At 37.2% G+C, this 12,784-nt stretch overlaps 2 protein-coding genes across 2 annotated transcripts in view; both read right to left on the reverse strand.

Annotated features, from left to right (window-relative positions):
- Window positions 1-556: 556 nt before the first annotated feature.
- On the reverse strand, window positions 557-1,051 carry LOC121379586 (beta-1,3-galactosyltransferase 5-like). Its single transcript, XM_041508234.1, has one exon. It carries the CDS (start codon window positions 1,049-1,051, stop codon window positions 557-559), a length of 495 nt encoding a protein of 164 aa, XP_041364168.1.
- Window positions 1,052-10,402: 9,351 nt separating this feature from the next.
- Window positions 10,403-12,784, reverse strand: part of LOC121379587 (fucolectin-1-like) — a 16,882-nt gene continuing 14,500 nt past the window's right edge. The window contains exon 5 of the mRNA XM_041508235.1: window positions 10,403-10,408. Coding sequence (XP_041364169.1) covers window positions 10,403-10,408 — 6 coding nt within the window. The remainder of the gene's footprint in view (window positions 10,409-12,784) is intronic.

Raw genomic sequence — 12,784 nt, forward strand, 5'->3', positions numbered from 1 at the left:
TGAAGTGTGTAATAGACACGCGTATTACTACAGCAAGTTCATAGGCGTACCGGGTCCCATTTTTATTTTTGTGGGGTGGGGGAGGCAGACTGAATTTTACCCGAATTAAACGAAATACCCGAATCTGGATGATATTTATTCATATTAGCATTACTGCCAAACAGCTATCTAGGGAGGCAAACGAATCACTACGCATTTGTACTTATGGACTACAACTAGTATTGTGGGTAGAATGGTTTCATTCCACCTCATTTAGACCGAATATCTCTATCGGTTTTGCCCGAATTTGAGGATTTGCCCTGAGGGAGTACATTTATGCGGTAACTCACTTTTGTCATGCAACCATGCTTCCTATTGACTTGATAACCCCCTACCTGATAATTCGAAGTGTTATCATATCACTAGGAAATCAGGTGTGCGCATGATGTTTGCTAAATTTTTAGGTAGGTCATTTTCTCATTTTCAAAACATCCATTTACAGGATCGCACGTGATCGCAGTCTCTGGGTGTTGGTATTGGTTCAGCGCTATTTTGTTATTTAGAGTACAGTTTTGCTTTATGTCTTGAAAAACTGTAGCAAGAGACCGAATATGTAGACCTCATCGATGGAGATAAACGGAGCCATGAATGATGCCTCGTACATCTTCGGTATGACGTCATTTGTGAAAATCGTCGCATATCCGGTGCAGAAATCTGGAAAGTGTTTCTGACCAGGAAAGACGTCCTTCGAAACGAACCATATACTCTGTGGGTCTCTAATAATCACGCTTGTTCCACTGGTCTTGAAGTGACAAGCAACTGTTGTGTTTCTGGATGATAACATTGGAAGAATATCCTCAACTACTTTGAACACATTGACAAAGATATCATCATCGGCTTTGATGACGTATTTTGCATGTATACGGTAATCATTGATCCATTTTAAACACGTCAGAGCTTTCATTGACAGATTTTGGAAACTGTCTATAAAATCTCCTTGGACTATATCACCGTACGACGCTGCCTCGTTGAGAATTTTTATCTGATCGTGAGATGAACTTGGCTTTCCCATAATGAAAATGGTCCTAATAGTCAAATTGTGGAATGTGTTTTTACCAGCCCAAGTCTCTCGCAGTATTCTCCGCCTTTGAAAATTATTCCAAGCACTGTTGAAATATATTAATAAGTCCACCGATTTTCCTTTACAGACATCTTCGCTGGATATCAGAAATTTGCGTAAATGTGGATGACGTTTTTTAGACTTATGGCCCATAGGTATAAATCTGCTGTCAAACAAGCGTCTAATTTCCTTGTCTTTAACTACTGGCGAAATAGTAGTGGTAGTGGTGGGTGGCGTCGACGTTGATGTCGTGTTGTGTACTGAGATGAAATGTTTATTCTCAAGGACATTTCTGATAGCGAATAGTTGAAGTTTTGTCCGCGATTGCCACTCGTACATTGACGTCTCACGCGTAAGGATCAGTGATATAATAGAACTAAATATCACGGAAACAACCAGAAAGCGTCTGATTTTCCTGCAAGCTAACAGTGATGTTATAGTTCTGCTACACTTCCTCCAATACATTCCTGCAATCTGAGACTATGTCACTCTTGTTGACCAAAACCCAACATCCTTTTTAAAACAGTTTTGCAATGAGTGTGCTAATCTAATCCTTATCTGGCCAAGCCCTAAGTCTACTTCTCAAATCAATTTATACTTATCCTGTTATAAAAAGTAGTTAGAAATTGCATTTAGATGGTGCTACGTTTGTCGTTAGTTTTTGTTATGTTTTGTATTATTGGTTTAGTTAGCACCTGAAAGGTACCATGTTTGTCTGAGCTGTGAACACTGCTGTGTTAGGTGATAGGGATTTTCTGGATATTAATTTATGGGATAAGGATAGATTTAATTTATAATTAAAACTCGAGTATTAGTAATTTAGGGGAGTGGTTGTATTTTAATAGCTAAAATCAACCTAATTCGTTATAATTGTATGTGTCTGTTATTTTGTGGTAATTGTAAATAAACGTTGATGTTGTAGGTAATAATTAGTTATCATTATAGTAAACAGCTACCTTGAAAGCCAGATCAGATATATCGAATCTGTGCACCTAATTAACGGCATGTTCCAGAATTTAAGGGCGCCCGTTACAAATATACATGCCCAGATAATATAATAAGGAATTTAACTAAACATTAACAGAATAAAATGGAGTTACAGCATTTTGTCCCTCCGCAAAAATCCAAAGTTGTAAAAAACAACAACACAACAACAACACAAACCCTCGGCCATCCACGATAACCAAATTTAGTGTTCGAGATTTTGGACTACCTGATTTGTGAGTTCTGTGATTTTAGATGGGACAGTCAACTTAATCAGTAGTATTACAGAATTATTTACAGTAATTTTCCCCAGAAATATCATAACATGGGTCATAATCCACTGCCTGCTAATAACACAATACCCACATTTTCTCCATACCATTAAACAAAGATTAATATTAGGAGATGCCACGACGCTTCAGATTGGTGAAAAAAAGCATCACAATACCCTGTGATGTTAGTAACACCGGTACAATTGCCGCAAAACAGAAATCACAGGTCGGGGCAACTAAACGAAAGGCCAAGAAAAGAAAGAAGTGTTTTATTTAAAGCCGCACACCCTAGTTCCATCCAGCGAAAATAAATTATAATTTGGTTAATCTACAAACCTGTAACACACTTAGATCACGTTTTTATCAAATGGAATGAAAAAGCAGGTTTTATATCGATAAATACCATGGGAATCCCCATGTCCCAATTGCTTGAAATAATTTTGAAAGTTTGTATTCTGATGTCACCGGTAGATGTCGCTCGAAGCACAACAATGCCTACGTCACGACAAATTTCACAGACTTGGGGTGCGTTCTTTTCACCTCTCCTGGACATGTTCCAACTGTTCTGTCCTGGTTGTATCCCCTCTCCAGATATCGTAGGACTTAGCAAAATTATTGGTTTTAAGGGTTTGTAACGTTTTGTATTGAGATACTTGCTTGTCTGAACTTTATTGTTACTGAAAATGTTCACGAACTGTGAAGAAAAATCTCACAAATGAACAACAACAAATCGGATGTTGATTGCGCGAACCGTGCACGAGAAAACAAACCGAACCAAAATGATAACGGTCACGTGGTATACCAACGTCTGTGACATTGAAATGGAAATATCCCGTCTAAAAATAGATTAGACCTTGTCTGCTCAACGTTTTTTTCTCAAACGTGCGTCCGTTTTTCAGAAATGCGAAAAATGCATTTTGTGGTATTACAAACACCAGGATTACCAAAAAACACTTCAGGTGAATGGAAATGTATATTCTAAATAATAAACGGTAAGTAAAGTGCAATTTTATTTGTGAAAAAATGGGTTTAATAGCGAAAAACAACGCCGTAATGGTTAACAACTAGCCGTAACTAGGGTGTGTCCCTTTAACGACGCACTCAACACATTTTATTTACGGTTATATGGCGTCAGACATATGGTTAATGACCACACAGATTTTGAGAGGAAACCCGCTGTCGCCACTCTATGGGCTACTCTTTCCGATTAGCAGAAAGTGCTCTTTTATTTGCGCTTCCCACAGGCAGGATAGCACAAACCATGGTCTTTGAACCAGTTATGGATCACTGGTCGGTGCAAGTGGTTTACACATACCCACTGAGCCTTGCGGAGCACTCACTCAGGGTTTGGAGTCGGTATCTCGATTAAAAATTCCATGCCTCGACTGGGATCCGAACCCAGTACCTACCAGCCTGTAGACCGATGGCCTAACCACGACGCCACCGAGGCCGGTACGAATAGACCAATGAACTAACTAAACAGTAATTTTATCATTTCAGGTTACCGCTGTTTCACGGACAAATGATGATACTATATACCAATGGGCTCTGGGTGGGAGCCGATACTGGGCTACGAACCATGTACCTACCAGCCTTATGTCCAACGGCTCAACCACGACGCCACCGAGGCTGGATTCATCATTCAACGCAAAAATCAACGGACTGATACGGTACTTTTTTCTGTTCTGAAACTAAAGTACTAATCAAAATTATACCCAGGTGATGTTCCAGTCTTATATATTATTTATGAAAATCTCTGGAATAAAAACCATAAAAATGTGTCAGTATTATTATAACCTGTTATGGTATTCAAATAACCGGTACAAAAAAATGACAATAAATCACCTATTACAGATAGAAATATGAGATGTATTTACAATTTTGCTGCAAAACATATGTAATTTGAAACGGACTATAACACCCAGGTCGATATTGATTAAACCTGACAGGTGAAATCACAAGTACTAAGTGTAAGAATACATAGCAGTCCAGCATATTAAATCAAATAACTAAAATAATTATATAAATTTGCTAACAACAAAATGACTTCTGTTGTATCCATATAATCAATGTGCTAATAAATAATTTGTTCAAATCTTAATCTGACAAAGCAGTATATTGAACTTATGTATTGGAAAGGACAGGTGTATTATTTCTGCTATCAATATCAAGCTGGGTGTTATAGTCTGTTTCAAATTACATATCTTTTGCAGTAAAATTGTAAATACATCTCATATTTCTATCTATAACAGGTCATTTATAGTAATTTTTTGTACCGGTTGTTTTGAATACCGTAACAGGTCATGATAATACTGACATATTTTTATGGTTTTTATTCCAGGGATTTTCATAAATAATATATAAGACTGGAAAATCACCTGAGTATAATTTTGATTAGTACTTTAATCCCTGATGTAGCGCGTTAACTATTACGTAACTACTTGCTCACCAGAGGGCGGATTCAGTGAGATGGATCAAAATGGCTGCGCCCGTTTTATATAAGTACCGTCACATTTGAACCGTATTATTAATTAATATACCAATATATATGTTGATATTAAGCAATAATGTGCATTAAATATCGTTGATTATGCATAACAGTCCTAGGGTCTTCCCCAATCATCCCATTAATACAGCAAAGTAAGAGAAGACAACCACTGGTGAAGAGTTCTCTCGTCTTTTTCACTCTGTCTTGTACTGAAATAAAGGTAAACAATAGTATATGTTGACACCAGAGTGCATTGTTTGATCATTGACTATTAGCTACATTAGCCACAAGAAGTTAAGGGCCAGCAACAGCAACGGTAACAACAACAATAAAAACAACAGCAACAATAACGACTGAAACACTACTTACCTTTACGTGAAACGTCAGGTTAAAGACACACTAGTGAAAACGTGGAGAGGAAAACAAGAGACAACGTGTTCTATCGATTATATGGAAATACAACTCAGACACCTATGCAACGTTTGATTTTAAAATATACTGTGAAGTGTTTCAAGTGTATATATATATATATATACTACTCAAAAGAATTTAAGGGTCAGACGATATTTTCGACATTATTTTCTGAATGTCAATTATATTAGCTAGACCATAATGTCACGCATGGTATTGTTCCATTTTGACGAAAGTGGGTCTAAGCAACCCATAAATGAATTAAAATCCACTGTCATTGACACTGTCGACTAGTTCTAATGACGAAAACATGCTTACATTTGCACGTAAATTAGGGCGAAAGCGAAAGGTCTGCTAAGTGCCCATAACTTGCTTTTTCACAAAGCGCTTCATTTGCACGCTTTGCACGTGTATTCCATGTTCCCAATGCTGAATTTCCGTATAATTGGAGCTTGCGTTCGTGTACGGTGCACACTCCAAATTCGACAATGGTACGACTTCAACTGACTATCGAAGATCGAGGAAGGGCTATTGCTTGGCTTCAGGATGGCAATACGCAAAGAAATGTTGCTCTGAGACTTGGTGTCAGTCAGAGTGTCGTTGGCCGACTGTGGCAACGGTACCAAGCAACGAATTCTGTTCGAAATCGTCCACGTTCGGGAAGACCCCGAAGCACTACAAATAGAGAGGACCGCTACATCACCAATATGGCTCTACGTCAACGCACAACCACTGCACGCCGATTACGTGACAATCTGCAGACTGCGACTGGAACTCGAGTGTCTGATCAAACCATACGCAATCGTCTGAGAGCCAATAATCTACGCTGCCGTCGCCAGGCTGTTCGACCACCACTCCTACCACGTCACAGAACGGCCAGACGTCACTGGTGCACGCTTCATCTGCGGTGGCAACATGTTCAGTGGGGTCGAGTGATGTTCACTGATGAGTCCAGGTTTAGTCTCCAGTTCAACGACGGTCGGGTTCGTGTCTACAGACGTCCTGGGGAGCGCTTCGCTGACGTTAACGTTAGACAACGTCACCGGTTCGGTGGTGGCAGCGTCATGGTGTGGGGCGGCATCTCTATCCACCACAGGACCCCCCCTCTATGTGGTGGATGGCAATCTGAATGGAATCCGCTATCTGAATGAGATTATCCGGCCGTTGGTTCTCCCAGGCCTTCAGCAGATTGGCGGCGGGGCAGTTCTGCATGATGACAATGCCAGACCCCACCGCGCCAGGGTGGTAACGGACTTTCTCAGACAACAAGGTATCGCCAGGATGGATTGGCCAGCCTATTCGCCTGACTTGGCCCCAATAGAGAACGCTTGGGACGAATTACGCAGGAGAGTTCGGGATAACCATGCCCCTCCGGCCAACCTTCGTGATCTGGGTCAACTTCTTATGGCAGAGTGGCAGGCCATTCCCCAAGAGTTCTTCAGACGTCTTATCAACAGCATGAGGCAACGATGTGTCGAGTGTATTCGCGCCAGGGGTGGATTAACACACTATTAAACGAATGTTCTAATGTGTAAAATCCATGTTTGACAACCTTCAACTTTGACAGCATGTCATGTGACTTTCTTGTATACAGTGACGTTTATTTGTGGTTTTTTGTAAATATGGAACAATAAATAAAAATTTTGGTGTAGTTTACATCATCAATCTAATACACTCTGAAAATTATTTGGTTATCAATTTTTGACCCTTAAATTCTTTTGAGTAGTATATTATATATATGTAACGGGGTAGAATTATTTGACACTGTATGTGTGTATGTTTTATTTTATTAGCTAGTTATTTTATAATATTTTATTAATTGGTTATTTCGTTTGGTTTTAGGATATTCGTCGTAGAGAATACCCTATAAGACAACGCCCTAACCTTTCTTTCCCGTCAAACTAGTTTAGCCAATGATATTTTATTCTGGTGTCATGTGATCGTTGGTCACGGCTAGTCCGTGCACATTCACACTGAACAACAAGCCATCAACATCAACGTATTATTGAGCTATTTCCGTTATATTTTCATCTTTTTTACGACGGTTACACAGGTTTGGGTAACATGCATGTATACATTTATATAATTGTTGTGCTCATTATTTCCATTATGATTTAAATATTAACTATTTGTAGATATAAAATCATAATAATCTGTACTAACTATAGGTACACATAAAATGATAAATGTAGCTGAGACTATAGAAAAGGGTAATGTTTATAAGTATTTAAAAGTATATTCAAAGTATTTTAAATATATATTCTTAATTTACTAACTGTAAATAAAATATAATAATTACAAGGGTAATTATGTTGTATACAATAACGATAAATATATAGGTATAATTGTCGGGCATTTAACCATTATATATTTTAGCTTATATTATGTTTGTTTATAGGATAACGAGTTGACTAGATATCAACTACAGTAGGTAGCAACCAGTTCGGTCCATAGCCCACAGCCAAGGTGTGTAGCTAATCTATTTATAGGTGTTTGTGTGTGTTTAGTCATGCACATTTCGTATTAGGAACGCACTTTTTGTGTGTTGTAGGTTTCACAAGCGTGTTGGCCAGCACTTGTCATTTTGTAAGACTGTTCGATGAGCCAGTAGTGTGATTATGCTATATTACATCAGTGGGCCATGTCCACGGATGAGGTTTTGGATGTATATACATGTTTATTTTGATAACGTATAACTGTTAAGTAATATATAAATTGATATGCTTGACAATGCGTATTTTGTCAAGTTGTGAGATGTAGAATAGTATAACATTTGAATTGTATGATGACACGTTGTTTTATCAATTATATTATATTGTATTATATTATTGTATTGTATTATTGCATTGTATTGTATTGTATTACACTATATTACACTTAACACTACACTACACGACACATTACACTACACTACACATTACACACTACACATTACACATTACACTACATTACACATTACATTATTTTAATATACTATTTTCAGGACCTTTATATGTCCTTACATCAAAATAAAGTTATGCCTAACGTTTTTTGTTTTCTGAACGCTGGACAGCTTTCAGTGTCAAATTGCCATTGAAATGTTTTTTATTTGATGACTATGAATGCATACGTCAATCATGGAGTGTCACCCATGTACGTTTGCTTAAATGTCAATAAACCTAGTGTCGAGACCTCGACTAATTTACATCTAATTTGCAAAGTTATCAAATTCTTAAAGTATGTGATCTAAAAAATACCACAAACTTTGATTGCACTGAAAATGTAAGATATTATATGATATATATTTATATTATATTATATTATATTATATTATATTATTATTATTTATAATATATATATATATATATATATATATATATATAAATGTATATATTATAAATAATAATAATATAATATAATATAATATAATATAATATAATATAAATCAATCAATCGCATACGCACACGCACACGCACACGCAAACTTACACAAACAGATGCGAAAAGACACATGCACACATACACTCACCAAACACACACACACCACACACAAACACATAATTCCATACACCACACACACGCATGCACCACACACACACACACACCACCACCACCACCACCACCACAAACAACAAAACCACTACAAAATACAAAAACCACGAACAAAAGAAAACTAAAGAACAACAGCCCCCTTACCCCAAAGCATTTCTCGACCTCTGAACATATCGTAAAGGGATTGTCCTGTGTTTTCACCCACTGTGAAATGTTTCCCACTAGCAGAGCCTTTTTGGCCACTACAATTACATAGTAAGTACAGGTTTCTCTTCAGAATATCAGTGTCTGTATATCCAGTGTATTTGCAGGTGTCTGCTAATGGCTGCAGGGGACAGTTTGTTTTTAATTTTACTTCGTAATTCATGTATATATTTGTTTGGTACGTACAGAGTTATTAGAAGATACAATATATTATATCCCTCAATCAAGACAGTTAAATGTTTTCAAAATCACGCGAGAAGCTCAGCGCCTGCGCAAATCGCGTAAATTCCCAGTTCTACTGGCGTCCCGCTAATTGAAGAAAAACAAGCTGGCCATTGGGTTTGCAGTTGACCTAGATAATGTAGATAAGCGAGCATTGCGAAACTATAGCGATGTGGTGGGCATTTTATGTACCAAACAGAACTGGATCATCTATTCTAAATGCTGAAATAATAAACATATTCCAGACACTGCAGCTTTAACAACGCTGCGGTAATCAATGATCATGTTAGTGATCTTAGTGGTCATGATAAAATTATATTTTTATTTTCCAACAATTTTATTATGCGATCTTGTGCCAAAACCTGTGCACAGATTTTAAAAGTAAGAAAAAGTTATTTATTTGTCAAGTTGTAACTATTATATTTCATTTTTTATCTTTCATTTTAATGTTCTTTTATTTGTATAATATTATCGTCTCTCATAACTCTGTATTGAGTGGCTTTTAAAATATTATGTTAATTGTTTTATATTTTTATATAACATGTATGTTATTTATAAAAAGGTGAGACGGGAATAAAATATTGAATTGAACATATGGTAATTGTCACATATAGTCTTAGAGAGGAAACCCGCTACTGTTTATTTTAATAAATTACTGTTTGTGACGGTAAATAAAACAACAAAATCCTTTAAAATATCCATTAAACATGATTCTATAGAACAATTCATATTAAATTTTCCTAAAACAAAGCGTAGAAAATCATCATGGTATCAATGTTCAATCTTTTTCAAATGTGCAAACTAGAACTTTGAACAAAGTTTGTAATTTAAAAAAATACTTGGCGTGTTACCCTTCTAATATGGGCGGGACGTAGCTCAGTGTTAAAACACTCGCCTAATGCGCTGTCGGTCTAGGATCGATCCACGTCGGTGGCCCATTGGGCTATTTCTCGTTACAGCCAGTGCACCACGACTGTTATATCACATGCCGTGGTATGTGCTATCCTGTCTATCGGATGGTGCATATAAAAGATCCCTTGCTATTAATGTAATAATGTAGCGGGTTTCTTTTCTAAGACTGTATGTCAGAATTACCAAATATTTGACATCCAATAGCTGATGATTAATAAATCAATGTGCTTTAGTGGTGTTGTTAAACAAAACAAACTTTAAACCCTTATATGAGATTTGTTACACCTAACCACAAAAAATCCACAACAATAATTGTTCATGATAGGTGTGTGAGGCTAGAGTCTAGGCGAATCGTCAAGTGTGGCTCATACATACATATTATGATCCATCTGGATCCAGCTCTAGCTAGTAGGCAACAGGAGCAGATGTGCTTTATGCAGTCTTTCCCTAACTTGGCCATCTGACAGTGGCGGATCCACAAAATCCATTTGTAGGGCGAGGGAAGGGGGGGGGGGGCAATGACATGAGGCGGAATGCCAATGGCGGAGGTTTGGAGGGGATCGTAAAAAAATTAAAATTAACATATAATAAAATTATAACTGTCGCAAAATTTAGAGGGGGGCGGGCCCTTAGGGCCACCCCCTAGATCCACCTCTGCCTTAGTAGACTGCCCTCTCTACATGATCTTCTTCACATATATTTTTGTTCTTGCAGACTGCTTCCTTTTGATCTTATTCACATCAGTGCAAGGACTTGTTCAGCCATGGAACAGTATTATATTCTCCGATGTGTGCGCACACTTTCTACTGTGATGTCTTTTGAGCCAACAGGCTAGATTAAGCAATGTGCTCTAGTGGTGTCGTCAAACAAAACAAATTTTAATGCATCGGACTATCGTAACACCCCTACTATTCACCGTTAATACACCCACCCCCTGCAAAAAAATCCTGGATTCGCGCCTGTTTCCGTTCGTTAAGCCGTATTTAGCTCAGTCGGTTGGGTGATCGCTCAAGACGCTTGCGTCGCAGGATCGAACCATCTCGGTGGCTCATTTAACTTTTTTTTTTCTCGTTCCAACCAGTGCACCACAACTGGACAAAGGCCATGGTATGTATTTCCTGTCTATGGAAAAGTGCATATAAAAAGATCCCTTACTGCATTAGGAAAAATATAGCGGGTTTTCTCTGAAGACTACAAGTCAGAATTGCTAAATGTGTGACATGCAACAGCCGATGATTAATTAATCAATGTGCTCCAGTGGTGTCAAAATAAACTGTAAACTCTTATACCTTAAATTGCCGTCGTTTAAAATGTGCCGATGATAACTGGTATTGTACAAGTACACTATTCATATTTCCACTGAGCTATTTTGCGTTCTAGCCAGTGCACCATAACCGGTATATCAAAGGCCTTGATATGTGCAAGTCTGTGGGATAGTGCATATAAAATACCCCTTGCTACTACTAGAATCCAAATGTAGCGGGTCGTCTCTCTAAGACAATAACATGTCAGAATTACCAAATGTTTGACATCCAATATTAATAAATCCATGATTAATAAATCAATTTTCTATAGTAGTGTCGTTAAAGGGACATTCCTGAGTTTGCTGCATTGTAAGATATTTCCGACTAATAAAATATTTCTACGATTAAACTTACATATTAAATATATTTTCTTGTTTAGAATATCAGTGTCTGTATATTCAGTGGGTTTCTGGTCGTCTTAATATTTGTAAGAAGCCCAAACTAGGAAATAAAATGAAATTTAACCTAGTACAAACACGTTTAATATACAGCCACTAATATTTTATGCAGAAAAATATAGTTGATATGTAATTACAGTCGTTAAAAAGTATCTTTTAGTCGATAACATCTTTAAAATCGCAGCAAACTCAGGACTGTCCCTTTAAGTAAACAAACAAATCGTATTCATGTCTAGGTGCGCTGTTTGTTTGTTATGTACCTATTTTTTTAACTTATACAGTCAAACTTCGTTAACTCGAAGTTGAAGGGGACGACGAAATAGTTCGAGTTTCAGGGAGTTCGAGTGTTCGAAATTCGTACAGCAGACCTCAAAGTGAAACTGCATTGCAGTATTATCATTTCGTTGATATCGGATGCTAGCACATTTCTTCTGTGTATATGATAAAACTAAGTAGATATTAACAGAAACGAGATAAATCCGATCAATTTGACGTACATCTCTATGTACTTTTATTGTATTAATTGACAGTAAAGTAAAAAAAAAAAAAAAACGAAAACTGAAAGCACGTACTTACATATAACAGGAAGTAAGCGATAAATTAAAGTTGATATATTTTTCAAATGTCAAAACAAGGCGGAACGTAACGTTGTAATAAATTAAAATACTGAATGTCGATTAGCACTAAATACGTTTGTTTACCAAATAAAAAATACACAATATAAATAGCAAAATTATTGTAAATCACAAAAATCATTTTAAAAACCCTCACTAACATAGCGAGACATAACATAACAAATCAAAACGCTGTATGCCAAAAAGCGTGACTATTGACCGATCTGGCTATCCCCCCGTTACCGGGTCCTTCTCCAGATTGCTCGATCTCTGATGTATCAGTTTCTAACATAACTAAACGACTAGCGGGCAACGGGCAACTCATTTTACGTGCCCCTATCCACG

This window comes from Gigantopelta aegis, chromosome 8 (genome assembly GCF_016097555.1).
Source record: "Gigantopelta aegis isolate Gae_Host chromosome 8, Gae_host_genome, whole genome shotgun sequence".
Taxonomy (NCBI): Eukaryota; Metazoa; Mollusca; class Gastropoda; order Neomphalida; family Peltospiridae; genus Gigantopelta; species Gigantopelta aegis.

What these genes read in the sequence shown, in the direction of transcription:
- LOC121379586 (XM_041508234.1), bottom strand. Translation starts at nt 1,051, where the DNA reads ATGGGAAAGCCAAGTTCATCTCACGATCAGATAAAAATTCTCAACGAG.